Genomic DNA, 19,621 nt, shown 5'->3' on the forward strand with positions numbered 1-19,621 from the left:
AGTTTGGAGTTGCTGCCCCAACCGGCAATGTGTCGCCGGACGAGCGTACGAAGACGTGAAGTGCTATACGATCATCGGCCAACGTGCCATCGTTATTCGTCGCCATCGATGAACGTCCGACCAGACCAAACCGGCCATTCCGAACGACGATCCAGGAGGAGAAACTTAACTGGTGCCGTAACCAGGATGATCAGAGTTTCAAGTTAACTACGGTACACGCAGGCCACCTTATGCGCGTGTCTTTTGTGGAAGCGCCGCGTAATTTTTCACGATTCTTTTTTTCCATTCTTCACCTTACGGGCGCCGGCGGCGGCGAGAGCACGATCTCGAGAGTGGAGGCAGTAACAAACTGTCGCTGTAAAAGCACAGCACACCACCGGTGGGGACACAGGCCCACGCACAAGGTGCGCATCAAATACACGCACAAGGGCAGTGAGAGGAGTTTATTGAAAGAAACCTGCGCTTCATGTCAGCGAAGGAGCGCTTCGTGCTTTCTGGCGAGACGAGGCGGCTGGCTCTGTCATTTCTTCCTTGTTTTCTCGACTGTCTCTGTCCTCTCAGAAACGGTGGGTCATGTAGGTTTAACGCTGATAACGCCACAATTCACCTTGGCCTTCCAGCATGTTTTCGAAGTCTCGAAGGGTATGATAGAGGTCTTCACCAGAGTCAGACTCTTGCATTAGCTCTAAAGAGTGCTGTTCCGTCGTTTCATCGAGCTCCGTCTCAACCTTTACGATGGCGTCGTCCCAGTAGGGGGCCATCGGTGGGGAGGCGGCCGTGGGCACTGCGCCCCCGGTAGCTCCGATGCCAACCCCGTGAACACTGGCTGCGTTGCCCCCGTTGCTGTTGGTGGTGGTGGTCGTGGATACTACGAAATATTCTCGGGAGAGGATACTGGTGCCAACATATGTTGGCCAGTTAGTGGCATCAATCTTGGGGACCAGGGGAAAGGGGAGGGGAAGGAGGGGGAAGGTGGTCGCCGCCGCGTCGGGTGAGGTCCATGACCTTGCGAGGGAGGATCTTGAAGTCGCACCGCCGCCGCCGCAACAACAGCTCAGGGGGGAGCCTCGGCGCACTGGGAATGTGTGCAAGCACCGGGCTGGGGGAAGGAGCCTAGGCGCACTGGGAGTGTGTGTGTGCAAACGCCAGGCAGGGGAAGGGGGAAGAGCCACGATGCACTGGAGGTGTGTGCAAGCATCTGGCTGGGAGAAGTCGATCTTCTAGACCTCCATGTGGCTGTGAGGCGCCGTGGGAGGTGCCGGATGTCTAGGAGGTTCCAGGTCCTAGGGGCTGCAGGTCCAGGGATCCGCAGGCCTCGAGGAGGGTGTCCAGGCCGGTCTCCTTGATGCAGGCTAGCAGGACACGGTGGGAGGCGCCGAATGTCCCAGAGGTCACAGGTCCATAGTGGCTGTGGGCCGAGGCATCCGCAGGCCTAGAGGAGGTTGTCCAGGCCGGTCTTCTTCAGGTAGGCCAGCAGGACGCGGCAGGCGCACAGTTGGTTTCTGGCCGGGAACAGCAGCTGGTCCTCCGTGTCTGCTGGAAGGCTGAGGGCTCGGTAACCTGCAAAGAGGCGGCAGCGATGCGGGTCAAATGTTGGGCACGCACGCAACAAGTGTCCCAGGGTGCCCGCATCACCGCACGTTGGACAGGCAGGGGAGGGGGCTATGCCAACGACAAACTTCCGCGTCGGCGTCCAGGAAAGCTGTTGGTGGCTCCTTCCACTGTGGTGGCAGAGGGCCTGGTGTCGGTGTCGCCGTTAGTGGCGGCCGTGTTGGTGCCAATGGCGGGGGCGGAGGAACGTAGCTGTGGCCCCTCTGGAACCGCCCGCTCCTGGGGGGCCTGCGGCTCCTGGGTGGCCTGCGCGTCCGATCGTTGCGGGGGCGCAGACGAGGGCAGAGCCGGCTCATTACCCTGAGCGAACCCGGCTGGTCCTCGGTGGTCCTGCATCGCAGCCGTTTTGGGCACCCTGGATGCAGCTTTCGCTGGGTTCGTGTTAGAGCTTGGCGGTGCACGTGGCAGGGCCCGAGGGCGAACGCGCGGTCTACCGGGCCGCCACCGGAAGCCGACAAAAAGGGGTGTTACCTGCATCGGTAAGAGTGCCGGAGGAGTTTTACGCACAAAATCTTCGGCCAGAAAGGCTAGTTTGAGTGAAAAGCTTTGTTTTCCAGGTTCGTTGATCAAATCATGCGCCGCGACCTGCGTGATAGGCAGACGTCCGGAGAGCTAATTAACAACGAAAGAAACGACCCCAGGGCCGGACTCAAGTTCCTGTTATTTTCTTCCGGAAGAATTGCTTCTATTCTTTCTAAGCGCAATGGAGGCTGTTATAAAAGCCGGACCATAATACTTTTCGGAGTCCGGCGTAGCGACGATGCAATATATTTCTTGCCTGCCGGTCTGGGTGACGAAGAGGAAGATGTCCAGGTAGGCGGATCAAAGAAAAGAAAAAATAGCGAGATTTTTAAAAGTTTTTTGCACTGGTCTTTAAGTTCGTATTACGTCCAAGCGCACCCGATGTTCAATAGGGTCTTAGCAGCAAGACTTGGTTACCTCTCCTGGACACAAAGTTTTAGTTTGCGTAAACTTGAAAGCGGAAGAGAACTGCCACTGGGCTTCTTCGATTTACCAAACTCGGGCAGCCCCCTGGCTGCCAAAAAATTCGCTTCTGACAGGAAGTCGCCTAGGGTCACATGGGCTGGTGGCTGGCTGTAGATACCGCTCTGTATACCTCGCTAATACCTCTGCTGAGACGTTGAGCGTAAGCTGAACTTCTGCCAGCGTGTAATGTGGTTTTGCTTGGACGAGAAGAGTTCGCAAGAGTTGCCGTGCGCGAACCGTGCGCAGTCGCCTGTTCATATTATCGCAGACCGACAAACAGACACGAGGGACTCGGCGTAGACTTGACACATTTGGAAAGAGCGATTGCTTTCGTTGTTTTTTTTTTATTTGTGAGCTAATGTGGGACGTTTTTCCAAAGGGATAGAAGTAGCTGTCCACGTGAGGATCCTGAGTTCACATGTGTTTTCTTTCTTTGCCTAGTTAAGAAATTATTAGACACAAAACACAGCTTGTCAAGGCGCAAATGTAACCACCCTAGCTGGTGCAGCAAGAAGGATAGTCATCGCCAACTGCATGACCGTGCTTTTTTAGAGAAGTAAAGCAGACTAATGTGAATGCTGTGCACAAACTCTACTTTATTTCTCTAATTCTCTAAAAGCGTTGGCAGCGCTGGCAGCTTGGAATGGGTACCACAAGCACTGCTACATATCGCCAGCGGACGTTGCGTTTGCACAGAACATCCCGTGCCCTTCGCACGTTTCGTTTCGGTTTTGTGCGGGAAAAAGCTCCGGAAACATGTATACTACACCCGGAAATTCAGCACGCGGGCTTGTTTCAACTGGAAGTCGCTTGCTATCGCGGGAGTTTGCTATTGCGTCCATCGATATCACGCATGTTTTCTTCGCGTGCCGCATTCACACTGCCGTTTGGAGTCCGCATGCATCGAAGATTCGATGATTCTCCATTGAAAAAAAAACCTTTGCTCAGAATTTCTGAATATAGGATATGTGTTTTTGTGTGCACTGGGTTTTTCAGCGCACGATTTCAAAAAATTTAGGGGGGCACTTTGTTGACCTAAAGTGCAGTGAGGCGGAAGCCTTAAGCGCGGTGTTGCTGCTTGTGTCACTAATGTGTGCTTAAGATGTTAATTAAGCCCACATTTGTTTGTGAATCTTAAATTCTGGAGACGCTGGAGGGCGTTTGGGAGGAATCCGTCTGATTCGACGCCTTTCTGCACTCTGCAGTGTCCTAGACAAGGAGAACTACATATGCGTTGGCAGGAAGTAGCCAACGCATATGTAGCCAAGTAACCCCTATAAACCAAACAAAACCAACTAAAGAAGGTAATCTAAGGAGCGAACCCTGAGATGCGCTGAGCTGCAGTTATTTAGAACAGCACAATAGTTATCAAGCTAGTATTCTATGCTTTAATAATTACCTGTCTCTTTAGCACCCTCCGGTGGTTTGGCCCAATGGTGCTCGAGTTCGGAGCCACGCACAAGAATTGCCATATTAGTATTTATTTATTTATTTATTTATTTATTTATTTATTTATTTATTTATTTCAGAGGTACTGCCAGCCTTCGCAGAAGGCCTTTGGCAGGAGTGAGCATACATTGTGAAGAAAAAAAAGCGCGACAAGACATGATAATGATAACAGTGGTGTCATCCGCCTGCTTGAGCAGATTAACACCGAGAAGAAACGAAAAAACTACGAAGAAAAACTCGTTCTCGAAAGCCGTGTAGTGCTAGAAAATCTGGCAATTTTTTTTACACAAAACCTAAACGAAGCGCACGAAAAGCACCTGATGTTCAGTGTAAGGCATTTTACGCTAGTGATAATGTTGCAGCGCTGACGGCACCCAAATGATAGTAATTTAAAAGCGCCAAAAACTGCACACACAAGAGAGGAGAACGCCTTTAAATTACAATGGTCAGTTACCAAATTGCCAAAAAAGTTCTCTTAGGCACCCAATTCAGTCTGCCTCCGCTATTGATACCTAGGTATGCACATTAGTTTCTTTATCGATTTATTAATTTGTATTCAAGCCGTTGGCGACGACAATCTTTTTCACTGCACCAAAGGACAACCAAAAAGAACATGAATGCCGTGATACCGCATCCCAGGCGTTTCCTGAGCACTTCATGGGCTCGATGTCAGTTTAAAAAATCCCATTTCCTCGCGTTTTAGTGCTTCAGAGAACGGATTTTTCTTCGTTTTATAAACTGACATCCATCACATCGTCTTGTCCGTGGCTACGCACTCGCCAGTAGCCCTTACCACCAGTGGGTGCTAATTTAAACCTAGAAAATATTATTTGGCTAATAACCACAAATTTCTAAATAACTGACGCTTGCCAACTATCACAATTTCTTTCTGACAATATTTTCTTTTTGGACCACCTGTGTGTTTTTGGAAAACACAAGACAGCATTGAAGCAATGATGTTAGAGAGCACTGTCAAGTTTGACGAGGTTGCCGCCAGGTGATGCACAGGGGGTTGTCTGAACAAGAGACGTGGCTTCAAGTCCTGCACCGCCTCCGGCCCGAAGGCTGCAAAGCAGCTGCATGAGAGGGGGGCATCCAGACACCACGTCGACCTCTGCGTTTAGGGTCTGGCGGGCATTCTGCAGCATGCCGTAAATCCTGAGGTTCTCGTCCATGGCAGCCATGTATGTCTTCTCCGAGGTCTTAAGGAAGCGGTGGAACCTTTCGTCCAGCGATAGCAGCTCCTCTTCCTTCAGCAGCAGTTCTTTGCGCAGCAGCACTGCATCCAGCTGCAGCTCCAGGTTGACGCATATGGCATCCCTCAGAGAGGAGCGGCCGCCTCTTGCTAGTTCCTCCTCCATGTGACGCATATGCTCTTCCTGGAGGGCTGAGAGCCTCCGGTGCTCCGCTTTCATCCTTCCGAGTATCTCGAGGAGGCGATCGATATACCTTTCATATGTACGCTCCACCAAGTCGATATTGTCCTCAAGGCGCCGCGCCTGCTCGTAAGCCTCTTCCCTCTGCCGACGCAGCATCACTCTCTCCTGGCCACACCGCGTATTCTCTTCGCATACCGGGTCAAGGTTATGCTCCATTTCTCCACTGTCTTTGTGGTCGGTGCGCCGACGTCCCTGGACGTGTTCCTTTCTTTCAGCCAATTTATCCCCGAGCTAGTTGCTACCAATGACGGCTAAGGGACGGTCTCTACCGTCACTATTGTCAACTGCAACCCAAGAGGTCCCACCTGGCTGCAGAACGTCATGGCTGCAATCCAGCTCGCTGTCTTCACTTTCAATGGAGGCGGCTGCGTCCAGCATTCGCGGCGGTTCAGCGAGTGTGACGCGGTCCTTGCGCGGTGGGGAGGCGGCTGGGGGCGAATGGTCATCGCCCAATCCTTCACCGCTGTCCATGATTTCGGACAAGAGTTCGGACTAAAGCTGCAATTGCGACGCACCAAAGAGAGCATTAGTTTTGAGGAAGGCTTGGAAATTTATTGCATGCTGTGTCAGGGCTTACCGGCTGCACTTGAGCTAAGCTTCCACCAAGGGCACCTGGAACACCAGCTGGAACACGAGCTGAGGGAGGAGCAGCTTTTCCAGCGGGGTACAAGCGATGCGCTCTGAAAATGTTTGAGCAAAGAGACTTAATTCACGCAAAGACAAATGACATTCCTGGCCTTAAAGTACTGGGTATGCATATTTCGCTTGTGAGTAGTTAACAGTGGTGTGTTTGGGGCCTTATCTTGCTTAATAAGGCTCTCACTATCTGAAACTGTATCTGCGGCTTCGTGAGCAAAATCTGAGAAGAAATGCTCGCGCTAGAAATGAATGAGGTGCCCCACCTGTCAAGAGCTGGGGGTAGCCGCTGTCTGGGGGTTTCGGGCTGCCGCCACAGATGGTCGACTTGAGCACGCAGGAACTGCTCGTGGTGTTAGAAGTCCTCTTGATGGCCCTCAGTTATTCAGCACCAGGAAGCCACCTTGAAAGGACCGGTAAATAGAAGATCCCAACAACGTTTAAAGCAACGTTGCGCTAACATCAGCGTTCGAGCACGCGCCTCACTACCGTCTTCGTTTTCTTCTCATTCCTGACTGCATGCTGCAAAATTCAATCTGGCGCTTAGCTGCAACCGGAGACCGCGAAGGCAATTATGTTGCTGAACTTCTGCTTTCAGAAGTAGGAGTTTCAATTCTTTTAACACTTATTAAAGGTATATAAAACTACTAATAATGAAGTGGAAATGAGGCTTCTCTGCCCACTTTCTTTCCCACCCCAAATCTTTTTTGAAGCGAAAGCTTTACTAGCCTAGAGGCGCTGATTTCGCTGTCTCTGCATGAATAACCTTAAACAGGAGGAGCGGAGCTGCGTAAATAACCACGTGATGTACCAGGTGCCTCGCAGCAGCTGCAGCCGCGTGCTCCGCCGTCGCCGCGGCCACTGCCCGCTGCCTATCCAGTGTCTCGCTATGGGCGAAGCAAGTCAGCCGGAGTCGACGTCCTCGAGAGTGGGTACTCGCAGACGTCGGGCCGAGTCTGATCATCCGGTTGACATTGCCAACCGTGCGAGGCATTCAGCAATCGATGGGGAACGTAAACGCTCTAAACGGGCAGCCGAAACCGATGAAGAGCGGGAGCTTCAAAAGCAAAGGAAAGGCGCGTAACTGGCCCCCTACGACAGTGGACACCCGAGTCGCGCTTTAGGGTGCGTGGTCGTAGTGACAAATGTGCGCAGCATGCTTTGGCATGCACAGTTTTGCGGCAGAAACGCAGCACTGAAGCTATAGGCCGTCGGCTTTCATTGTGTTCATTGGCGTTGGCGTGACAACGTTCTATAGACTCCGATGATTTGGTGGAACGGAAGGGCGCATAACTGGCTCCCTGGCTCAGTGGGTGCCTCAGTCAATCAAACGCGCTTTGAGGTACGTGGCGGGGGTGAGAGATAAATGTGGGCTGAACGCATGAGCGCTGACAACTTTGTGGCAGACATGCGGCAGGCCGCAGCGTGCCTTCACGCTGGTTATGCAAGCGTGACTTTCGCTTATATAATCAGTGTTAGCTGAGCTAAGCAGCAGGCATTTTTTTCTTCAATATTGGTTGAACAGTGAGAACCTACATAAAGGAAACAGATGACAGCATCGAGTGACGCGCTGCCTTCACAGTGGGTCCACTTAATTTTTGATGCAAACAAAGTTACGTAGGACACTTAATGCGTGTACTACATAAGTGCTCTCAATGCGAAGGCATCGTTTTTATTTCTTATTTACTTTGTATTTCTTCATTTTTTTTTTGTTCTTCAATCTCCGTCTTCCTTTCCAGGCAACGCATAAATTATGTTCACCTTTGTCCTCCAAGAACCTACCCCGGTTTGTTGTCGGGTTGCGTGCGCGCCTTGCAACCTGAAAGTCCTGGGTTCCATTCCCCGCACCTTATGAAGAAACTTGATTTTAATTTGATATCACGGTGAGCTCATGAGGGATTTTTTTTACCACTGCTGCGGGCCAACGCCGACGCCGGTTTTCGTTGCCGACGAGCCATATGGGACGCCTCGAGAAACTGACGATAGAGTTTTCCGCCAACCAGTTGCTGCGCGTAGACCAGCGGTGAACGTCTGAACGACCAGCAGTTGGCGCAGGCCGTGTGCTGAACGAACTGGTCACGGACGGGGTCTTCTCGCTCCTAATGAATAGAACACAGCTGGATGGCACTGCTGTGTAAGATTTGACCGTCTTGGCTCGCTCTGTGCAGGTGATGCACTGTTACCTTCGCCCAGTTGTGCCTATTGCCAGATTTTGCTAACAAACAGAGGGCTTGAAAATCAGCTTTCAGCTATGTTTTTACAGCAGCGAATTTTGTTGCAGTGATCCATATTTAGGCAGGCATGTAGGAGCCAGCGGTCAGCAAGCTCGCAGTAGCCATCTTGAACTGTAATCTTACAGATATTCTTGAATATCTTGCTTTACACAGTGTGTCTCACGTAACGTGAACCAAGGATGGCCTGCTTATCGCAGGTCATCGACCGCCAATCCAGACGGAGATTCTATTTAGCCATTACGTAGGCAAAAGAGAAAAGGAAAGCAGTGAACTCTGGTATTTCAAGGTAGATTCCATTTTTTTTAACTTTTATCATTCTGCCGCTCGTCGAACTGATCGGCGGAGGCTAACAGGGCACGGTCAGCGCGCATCTTTCGTTCGATCAAAACACGGTTGGGAGCGCTGCAGTACCACATGAGGGCAGAACGTTATGACAGCTAGTGGCGCCAATGTTTTATAGTGTTGCGGTTCACCAGGCTATATTGCCTCAACGTTGCTTCTCGACGTTGTTCCAACGATGACAGATGGTATGTTATCCTAGCCAATTTCTGAGCATGTGGCTGCAATGTTAGCAGACAGTGTCATCCTGACCAACTTATGGGCACGCTGCTGCAACGTTGGAGTATGTACCACAACACTATAAAACATTGGCGCCACTAGCTGTCATAACGTTCTGGCGACATTTCGTCCTAATATATGATTCAAAAGAGCGTGCGTGCCGCGATACAGCATCGCAGTCATTTCGAACTGGGTGCCTGTCCACTGCAGTACGTCACCAGCGGGCGCTACGTTTGCACGAACTTGGTTTCAGGTTCAAAAAATGACATTTCCTCCCGCTGCAGGACCTACCAACCATGGCAGGTGGCAGAGTGCAGGGAGGAAATTCCCCTATCCACATTTGAGAGATAGAAGGGAGATGGAAAGAGAGAGGGTGGGAGGCAAAGGTGGCTTCGAGACTTGGCAGGTTGCGGGGAAATGGGAGGAGAGCGTTGTCGGAAGGTTGTTGCCACGGGAAGAATCCAGAGGGCGGCTACTGTCGAAGTCGGATGCCATAATTTTAGAACCATAAACGCATTGCAAACACAGTAAACATCTTCTACATGGTTATCATGCATTTGCAACTATTATTCTAAGTTTGTTCTTTTGTTTCCCTTTCGTACTGCTCTTTGTTAGACTGTGATATACGCTAATACTCACTTCTGTTCAATTGTGTTATTAGAAACTTGCAGTTTGTACGCAACGTACGCAAGTTATGGCTTAGTTTCTTTTCATTTGTACATGAATGCCTATGTACCGTCATTCTTGCTCAAAACTTTTGAACTGCACTTTAGTTATATTGCTGCATTGTACTGTGTATTTCTCGTATTCATTGTGTTGTAATTGAAAAGCGTGAACAAGTTATCCTATTGCAACCGCGTACATGCTTAAATTCAGAAAATGTGTGTCTCCTGCTGCAAGCTGTAACTGATGTGAGGGGGCTAAGGCCTCGTCAGGCTTCCAAGCCTTTAGCCTTACGCCACCCGCAGCGATTTATCTGTATTGTTTCCTGCAAATAAAAAGCCAATTCAATTCAATTCAATGACGAGGGCGGAGGAAAGCGCAGCCTCAGGGTGCTCCCACAGCATAATTTAGGACTATATGGCTGAACAAAAATTGCAAGAGCTTTTGCTGATTTATGCTATAAGCCGGTAACCCTAGATCTACAATTTTTTTTTTCTATCAGTGAAACAAACTCTTACGAAATACAGCGACACCTCTGGCCGAAATTGCGAAACTGTTCGCTATTATCTCATCCTCTGTCACTATGCTCAAATTAATCATATACAGGGTGTTTCACGTAACATGGACCAAGAATTTTAGAAAAGTGACTCACCTGAGCTGGGTGAAACCACCGGCGTAATGATTCCTGTCTTTTGCCACTCCACGGAGTATTTTTAAATCACGTAATTTACCTGACAATAGTTATGTAAATTTTATATTTTCATTTTAAGGTCACGTGCGTCTCTAAAGTTGTAGAGGGGGTTTAGGAAGAGCTCGTCCAGTTTTTCCTAGCGACGTACTTCCTGCGTGGTATTTTTCTTTTCGGAAAGAGAGCCCGCAAAATATCAAAAAAGCCCCTGACTGCGCTCATGCGGTACTGCAGCGCTCCCAACCGTGTTTTGATCGAACGAAACATGCGCGCTGACCGTGCCCTGTTAGCCGCCGCCGATCAGTTCGACGAGCGGCAGAATGATAAAAGTTTAAAAAAAAATGGAATCTACCTTGAAATACCAGAGTTCACTGCTTTCCTTTTCTCTTTTGCCTACGTAATGGCTAAATAGAATCTCCGTCTGGATTGGCGGTCGATGACCTGCGATAAGCAGGCCATCCTTGGTTCACGTTACGTGAGACACACTGTGTAAAGCAAGATATTCAAGAATATCTGTAAGATTACAGTTCAAGATGGCTACTGCGAGCTTGCTGACCGCTGGCTCCTACATGCCTGCCTAAATCTGGATCACTGCAACAAAACTCGCTGCTGTAAAAACATAGCTGAAAGCTGATTTTCAAGCCCTCTGTTTGTTAGCAAAATCTGGCAATAGGCACAACTGGGCGAAGGTAACAGTGCATCACCTGCACAGAGCGAGCCAAGACGGTCAAATCTTACACAGCAGTGCCATCCAGCTGTGTTCTATTCATTAGGAGCGAGAAGACCCCGTCCGTGACCAGTTCGTTCAGCACACTGCCTGCGCCAACTGCTGGTCGGTCAGACGTTCATCGCTGGTCTACGCGCAGAAACTGGTTGGCGGAAGACTCTATCGTCAGTTTCTCGAGGCGTCCCATATGGCTCGTCGGCAACGAAAACCGGCGTCGGCGTTGGCCCGCAGCAGTGGTAAAAAAAATCCCTCATGAGCTCACCGTGATATCAAATTAAAATCAAGTTTCTTCATAAGGTGCGGGGAATGGAACCCAGGACTTTCAGGTTGCAAGGCGCGCACGCAACCCGACAACAAACCGGGGTAGGTTCTTGGAGGACAAAGGTGAACATAATTTATGCGTTGCCTGGAAAGGAAGACGGAGATTGAAGAATAAATAAAAAATGAAGAAATAAAAAGTAAATAAGAAATAAAAAACGATGCCTTCGCATTGAGAGCACTTATGTAGTACACGTATTAAGTGTCCTACGTAACTTTGTTTGCATCAAAAATTAAGTGGACCCACTGGGAAGGCAGCGCGTCACTCGATGCTGTCATCTCTTTCCTTTATGTAGGTTCTCACCTTTCAACCAATATTGAAGAATAGAATGCCTGCTGCTTAGCTCAGCTAACACTGATTATATAAGCGAAAGTCACGCTTGCATAACCAGCGTGAAGGCACGCTGCGGCCTGCCGCGTGTCTGCTACGACGCTGTCAGCGCTAGTGCGTTCAGCCCACATCACCCTCTCTTCAGCGCCAGGTACCTCAAAGCGCATTTGAGCATTGACTGAGGCACGCACTGACTCAGGGAGCCAGTTATGCGCCATTCCTTTAGTTTAGAACGTTGTCACGCCAACAGAATGAATGAGCAGAATGAACGCCAACGGCCTATACCTTCAGCGCTGCGTTTCTGCCTCAAAACTGTGAATGCCAACGCATGCTGCGCACATTTGTCACTACGACCACGCATCCTAAAGCGCGACTCGGGTGTCCACTATCGTAGGGGGCCAGTTACGCGCCTTTCCTTTGCTTTCGAAGCTCCCGCTCTTCATCGGTTTCGGCTGCCCGTTTAGAGCGTTTACGTTCCCCATCGATTGCTGAATGCCTCGCACGGTTGGCAATGTCGACCGGATGATCAGACTCGGCCCGACGTCTGCGAGTACCCACTCTCGAGGACGTCGACTCCGGCTGACTTGCTTCGCCCATAGCGAGACACTGGATAGGCAGCGGGCAGTGGCCGCGGCGACGGCGGAGCACGCGGCTGCAGCTGCTGCGAGGCACCTGGTACATCACGTGGTTATTTACGCAGCTCCGCTCCTCCTGTTTAAGGTTATTCATGCAGAGACAGCGAAATCAGCGCCTCTAGGCTAGTAAAGCTTTCGCTTCAAAAAAGATTTGGGGTGGGAAAGAAAGTGGGCAGAGAAGCCTCATTTCCACTTCATTATATACCTTTATATACCTTTTTATATATATACCTTTAATAAGTGTTAAAAGAATTGAAACTCCTACTTCTGAAAGCAGAAGTTCAGCAACATAATTGCCTTCGCGGTCTCCGGTTGCAGCTAAGCGCCAGATTGAATTTTGCAGCATGCAGTCAGGAATGAGAAGAAAACGAAGACGGTAGTGAGGCGCGTGCTCGAACGCTGATGTTAGCGCAACGTTGCTTTAACCGTTGTTGGGATCTTCTATTTGCCGGTCCTTTCAAGGTGGCCTCCTGGTGCTGAATAACTGAGGGCCATCAAGAGGACTTCTAACACCACGAGCAGTTCCTGCGTGCTCAAGTCGACCATCTGTGGCGGCAGCCCGAAACCCCCAGACAGCGGCTACCCCCAGCTCTTGACAGGTGGGGCACCTCATTCATTTCTAGCGCGAGCATTTCTTCTCAGATTTTGCTCACGAAGCCGCAGATACAGTTTCAGATAGTGAGAGCCTTATTAAGCAAGATAAGGCCCCAAACACACCACTGTTAACTACTCACAAGCGAAATATGCATACCCAGTACTTTAAGGCCAGGAATGTCATTTGTCTTTGCGTGAATTAAGTCTCTTTGCTCAAACATTTTCAGAGCGCATCGCTTGTACCCCGCTGGAAAAGCTGCTCCTCCCTCAGCTCGTGTTCCAGCTGGTGTTCCAGGTGCCCTTGGTGGAAGCTTAGCTCAAGTGCAGCCGGTAAGCCCTGACACAGCATGCAATAAATTTCCAAGCCTTCCTCAAAACTAATGCTCTCTTTGGTGCGTCGCAATTGCAGCTTTGCTCTGAACTCTTCTCCGAAATCATGGACAGCGGTGAAGGATTAGGCGATGACCATTCGCCTCCAGCCACCTCCCCACCGCGCAAGGACCACGTCACACTCGCTGAACCGCCGCCAATGCTGGACGCAGCCGCCGCCACTGAAAGTGGAGACAGCGAGCTGGATTGCAGCCATGACATTCTGCAGCCAGCTGGGACCTCTCGGGTTGCAGTTGACGATAGTGACGGTAGAGACCGTCCCTTGGCCGTCAGTGGTAGCAACGAGCTCGGGGAGAAACTGGCTGAAAGAAAGGAAAACGTCCAGGGACATTTGCGCACCAACCACAACGAGAATAAAGAAATGAAGCACAACCTTGACCCAGTATGCGAAGAGAATACGCGGTGTGGCCAGGAGAGAGTGAAGCTGCGTCGGCAGAGGGAAGAGGCTTACGAGCTGGCGCGGTGCCTTGAGGACCACGCCGACATGTTGAAGCATACATATCAGAGGAATATCGATGGCATCCTCGGGATGCTCGGAAAGGTGAAAGCGGAGCACCGGAGGATCTCAGCCCTCCAGGAAGAGCATATGCGTCACATGCAGGAGGAACTAGCAAGAGGCGACCGTTCCTCCCTGAGGGATGCCATTTGCGTCAACCTAGAGCTACAGTCGGATGTAGAGAGTCTGCGCAAACGACTGCTGCTGAAGGAGGAGGAGCTGCGATCGCTGAACGAAAGGTTCCAGCGCTCCCTTAACACCTCGGAGAAGACCTACAAGGCTGCCATGGAAGAGAACCTCAGGATAAACGCCATGCTGCAGAATGCCCACGAGACCCTAGAAGCAGAGGTCGACGTGGTGTCTGGATGCCCCCCCCTCATGCAGGTGCTTTGCAGCCTTCGGGCCGGAGGCGGTGCAGGGCGTGAAGCCACGTCTCTTGTTCACACATCCCCCTGTCCATCACCTGGCGGCAACCTCGTCAATCTTGACAGTGCTCTATAACATCATTGCTTCAGTGCTGTCTTGTTTTGGGAGCGAAAGAGAGTCAATGGGCCGCAGTTTTCTTCCAGCCACCAGTCTTATGAGTTCCAACCGCTTGCTCAGCGCCTTAAGCTTACTGCTGATCCTGTCCTGTCAGCTGACACTTGTGGCCACTAATAAAGCCCCTTGGTAAATAGCAGAGAACTACCGTCCGAAATGTTTTCCTTTATAAGGCATGGTCAAGATATATATCTATATTTTTTCAATGCTGAAGCGTAAATGCTTCTACCCTTTGTTGCTCTTGGCAGAAACTTTAGGTGGGCCTCATAGCTTTGGGTAAGCACCAACACACAGTGTGTTTCAGCGAAATTTCGAAAGTTGACAAGAATGAGGTTGTCTAGAAACAAAATATTGTCAGAAAGAAACTGTTATCCTTGGCAAGCGTCAGTTACTTAGAAATTCGTGGTTATTAGCCAAATAATATTTGCTAACTTTAAATTAGCCCGCACTGGTGGTAAGCATAGAGTTTCTTACTATTACCTAGAGGGAAAGCTGGCAACCCCTCTATGGGAGTTTGCATGGAGACCCCTCGAGACCTCTTCAGCTACCATTGGCGCTCAAAGCATCAAGGGGCGGTGAGCTACCGACTGCAGAACTACAAATTTTGGCCAAAAAATAATAGCAAAATAAAGCTGTTCGATAACTACAAATGTCCTACCATTCTATATCCTGCCTGTAAATTGCAACAAACGAGGAGAAAAGCACGTAAATGCAAAGTTTGCCCAAATTATGAGATGGCTAGCTTTCCTATTGGCCAAGTAATGAACACTACAAAAACTAATATTTCGTAATTAACAGGCGCATTTTCAAAAGTAAATATGTTTTCAAAAAAATTTTGTTGCTTAGATACTTTAAGAGGTTTTTTAATGGCATTTTGGAAAAAAGAAACCTTTTATTGGCGTCGAGTGTCGTTGCATTGTTACTACTGTGGCTTTTGCACACTGCGTTTGCGCGAAAGTCGTCTTCGCGTTTTCGGAATTATACGTTTTAGTAATGACACTCCGTGTTCCCGAAAAAATACGACTGTCCCGCAACAAGTAGCTCACCACCCCATGATGCTTTGAGCGTCCATGGCGGCTGAAGTGCAGCGCCGCCAGCTTTCCCTCTAGGTAATAGTAAGAAACTCTATGGGTGGTAAGGGCTACTGGCGAGTGCGTAGCCACGGACAAGACGATGTGATGGATATCAGTTTGTAAAACGAAGAAAAATCCGTTCTCTGAAGCACTAAAACGCTAGGAAATGGGATATTTTAAACTGATATCGAGCCCATGAAGTGCTCAGGAAACGCCTGCGATGCGGTATCGCGGCATGCATGTTATTTTTCGTCGTCCTTTGGTGCAGTGAAACAGGCTGTCGTCGCCAACGGCATGAATACCAATTAATCAATCGATAAACAAACTAATGTGCATACCATGGTATCAATAGCGGAAGCAGTCTGAATTGGGTGCCTAAGAGAACTTCTTTTTCGGCAAGTTGGTAACTTACCATTGTAATTTAATGGCGCTCTCCTCTCTTGTACGTGTAGTTTCTGGAGCCTTTAAATTACAATCATTTGGGTGCCATCAGCGCTGGAACATTATCACTAGCGTTAGCTGCGTTACTCTGAACATCAGGGGCTTTTCGTGCACTTCGTTTCGGTTTTGTGTAAAAAAAAAAATTGCCAGATTTTCTAGTACTGCACGGCTTTAGAGAACGAGTTTTTCTTCGTCGCAAACACTAATATGGCAAGACTTGTGCGTGGCTCCGAACTCGAGCACCACTGGGCCAAACCACCGCAGGGTGCTAAAGTAACAAATAATTAATATAGTATAGAATATTAGCTTGACAACTAATGTGCTGTTCTAAATAACTGCATCCCAGCGCATCTCAGGGTTTGCTCCTTAAATTACCTTCTTTGGTTGGTTTTGTTTGGTTGATAGGGGTTTAACGTCCCAAAGCTACCCAGGCCATGAGGGACGCCGTAGTGAAGAGTTCCAGAAATTTCGACCACCCGGGGTTCCTTAACGTGCACTGACATCGCACAGTACACGGGTCTCTAGAATTTCGCCTCCGTCGAAATTTCACCACCGCGGCAGGGATCGAACCCGCTTCTTTTGGGTCAGCAGCCGAGCGCCATAACCACTGAGCCACCGCGCGAGGCCCAAATTACCTTCTTTTCATTTAGAACACCACATCTTAAAAACTTGAAATTGTTGAAACACATATGCTATATTCAAAAATTCTGGTTGCGATAGCAAGCAACTTCCCGTTTAAAAAGCCCGCGTGCTTAATTTCCGCGTGTAGTATACATGTTTCCGGAGCTATTTCCCGCACAAAGCGGAAACGAAGCGTGCGAAGGGCACGGGATGTTCTGTGCAAACGCAGCGTCCGCTGGCGATGTGTAGCAGTCAGTGCCTGTGGCACCCATTTCGAGCTGACGGCGCTGCCGGCGCTTTTTTGGAGAAATAAAGCAGAATCATGAGCACAGATTCACATTAGTCTGCTTTATTTCTCTAAAAAAGCACGGTCATGCAGTTCGCGATGACTATCCACGCAACTTTCACGACCTATTGGGGGCGCCACCGCAATACCAATATGGCTGCGAAACGGTGGTCATGCGATGGTAAGGTAGGCAGGGTAGCTGTGGCCCGAGAGAAAACGCGGTGGCTGTGAAGGCAGCAGAGACAGGCAGTCGTCGTATTTGGTGTGAAGTGTGTCATTTACAGATGGCTTTCCCATTTTCGAACTCGTTATCTCTGGGGCTTGATTAGCACCTTCATTCCGAAGGTCATGACTGCGGACGGGCAGGCGCTTAGAAGGAACGGCCGTCTTCTTGAGGCGCCTTTTGGATGGATTCCATGTGCCTGTTAACAGAAGGTGTATCAATAGCATACTCTTTGTCCGAGAAATGGAAATACGCGGATTCATTAATTATGCCGGAAGACCACACATTTTTGCTCGCGTAACATATGCTAGGATCGCGCTCCATGTGACAGCGCCAAACGTCTTTGCCACCGCGCATCAGTTTTTTTTTTTTTTCAGATATGCACAAGAATTATAGAATTAACCGCGACGTCAGCACAAAGGCCGCCAACCAAAAAAAAAAAAAGAAACGCTCCTCCGTTTCCAATACTAGAGTTCAGTACACCAACCTGTGTTATGCACAGCGTTCGCTGAGTGTTCGTCGTTGCTGAAGCGCTTTCAGAACGCGCCAAAAATAAACACAAGTGTACGCTCAAGCAGATCTTAAAACGTATTCTTCAAACGATACGTTGCAGCTGGTCACGTTCTTAGTATACAGAGTCGATCACACTTCTATAGAGCGCTCGAGATGTGTTTTGCAGAGGAAATAAAGTGCAATTCCGAAGCAGTCACTGAGTTTTTATTTTATTTATTTATTTGTACATACTATCGGTCCAACCTGGACCAAGATAGGAGTGGACACAACATCAAACTTGTGGCATACGCAGACCACCAGGAGCAAGATGAAGTCAATACAGTATAAACAATAAAACAGTGTTAATAAAGTACAGTCATAAAATACCGGTGAAAATGCCTGGTAATAAAAGATTCCCTTTATATACTTTATTGCCTTATATGTTCAGCAAGAGGGACGGAAAATTGTTCTCGAGATTGTGCATTTACAACTTTATTTGGCAGCCCATTACATTCGAGCGCTGTTACAGGAAAAAAGGAATATCTTAAACAGTCCTTGTGAAATTTCTCTACTTGGACATGTATACTATGTTTATTACTGCTTATGCGTGTTCTTGTTTCGTTTATGTATCGCTCTTTTCTCACATGCACTAAACTATTAATGACACAATAAAAAAGGTTTATTCTTTTTTCTTCTCGCCTCTGAGAAAGGAAATGCAAATCAGCTTTCGCATAAAGGGGTGTCACGGAGTCCAGCCTTCGGTAACCGTAAGGCCCGTCTCTGTTACTGCTATACTGTGACATTTGAGCCCACGGACAGGAGAATGCACTTCATAACTATCTTCGCCATGCTTTACAGCTCTTAGCGAAGTATCTTTAATAAAATTTGAGTTTATTTGCCCCGTAGCAACACGCTCGAGCGCTCTGTACAAGTATCATCGACTCTGTACGTCGTTCCTGAAGTACGGTTTCCGTTAGAAAGGCCGCAAAAAAGCTCACGTACCTATTGTGCCCCAGAAGATGTCAACCAGCACGAAATGTTCACTGCATACTGTCATTGCTTCAGTGACGTCGCCCATGTCTTCCGCCTACGCCAGTCCGAAGGAAACGCGTTAGAGCTTATCTTGCCCCTCACAGCACGATTCGTGCACCGAGGTACCGAGCACATCCGGTTGCTGTTGTATGTAGTTTTGCTCATTTTTACACAATATTACAGGTGCTAGAGCAAAGAAACAAGAAGCACAAAACGCGGCAAACAGCACGAAAGCCCCGAGCTCTCAGGAGTTAGTTCCCGCAGTCAACACACAGCGTTGATCACCGGCTCAACGTTTCGAGCGATCGCCGCGGGGCGGCGACACCATCTGTGAAAGTTGCGATAAGGGCGGAGTGCTTGTGGCGAGCATTGTCCCTTTCTTCAGCTAAGAATAAACATGTGTCTGCCATATTCTCTTGGGAAGCGGAGATCGAACTCTGCATGTATCTACAATTCGTGAATAATGTCAGGGAGCTGTGCACTGAAGTGAAAATTAAGCCGCTTTAATTCTCTGTTTTTTTGGTTCTACCCAAGGTGTAAGCACCGTGGTTCTACCACAGCTGTGTGCTGAGGCAAAACTGCGCTTCGGATGCACAGGTGGTGAACACAACAGCGACTACAAAAAACCTGCACAAGTTTTCTTTGAGAAGCAAGAACGGGACATCTCAATGGTGGAGTTCGCATTATTTGGAAGGCCCGTCGGAGCACTCTCGGATTAACGAACTTTCTCTTCTCTCTGCATAACTGAATTCATTAAGAGGGCAAAACTGAGAGTGTTGATAAGTGTTCATGTATGAACATCAGCTCGATTATGAACATTTGGTTTGAAAAAAAAGTTTAAAAATACCAGTAGACGTCCACCTGAATTATACAGAAGTATGTACCTGTGCGCTGGTGCAAGTCGTCTTACAAACTCTCTCAAAAGCGTTCATTTCACGAAAAGCACCTTCTGCGGGGAAGAAAACTGATTAAAGCTTCTCCATTTTAGAGGCGTCCAACCATGAAGAGCGGTGCGTTTATTTGTTGAAATAGTACCGCTGTGCAAAAGAAGCTGAGGACATTGGAGCACTGGAAGGCTACACAAAGAAATATATGTGGCCGATAGATGTCTCTGAACACTATACCAGGCTGTAAATATACTTGTTGCTGCACTGGTT

At 48.9% G+C, this 19,621-nt stretch overlaps 1 protein-coding gene and 1 long non-coding RNA gene across 3 annotated transcripts in view; one reads left to right on the forward strand and one right to left on the reverse strand.

The window, feature by feature from the left end:
• Positions 1-14,440, forward strand: part of LOC149354136 (uncharacterized) — a 78,634-nt gene extending 64,194 nt beyond the window's left edge. The window contains exons 10-11 of the mRNA XM_089583075.1: positions 13,098-13,200; positions 13,280-14,440. Of these exons, the coding sequence (XP_089439201.1) occupies positions 13,098-13,200; positions 13,280-14,257 (1,081 nt within the window). The 3' untranslated portion in view covers positions 14,258-14,440. The remainder of the gene's footprint in view (positions 1-13,097; positions 13,201-13,279) is intronic.
• Positions 1,271-18,501, reverse strand: LOC149354137 (uncharacterized). Of its 2 annotated transcripts, none has more exons than XR_016291175.1 (2): positions 18,435-18,501; positions 1,271-1,560 (listed from the first exon to the last, which is right to left on the reverse strand). It is a non-coding gene; the product is annotated as an uncharacterized LOC149354137 (long non-coding RNA). The 2 variants fall into 2 exon arrangements; XR_016291174.1 differs by lacking the exon at positions 18,435-18,501 and adding an exon at positions 17,050-17,185.
• Positions 18,502-19,621: the final 1,120 nt, after the last annotated feature.

Source organism: Amblyomma mixtum, chromosome 3, assembly GCF_055824585.1.
Source record: "Amblyomma mixtum isolate Tamu chromosome 3, ASM5582458v1, whole genome shotgun sequence".
Taxonomy (NCBI): domain Eukaryota; kingdom Metazoa; phylum Arthropoda; class Arachnida; order Ixodida; family Ixodidae; genus Amblyomma; species Amblyomma mixtum.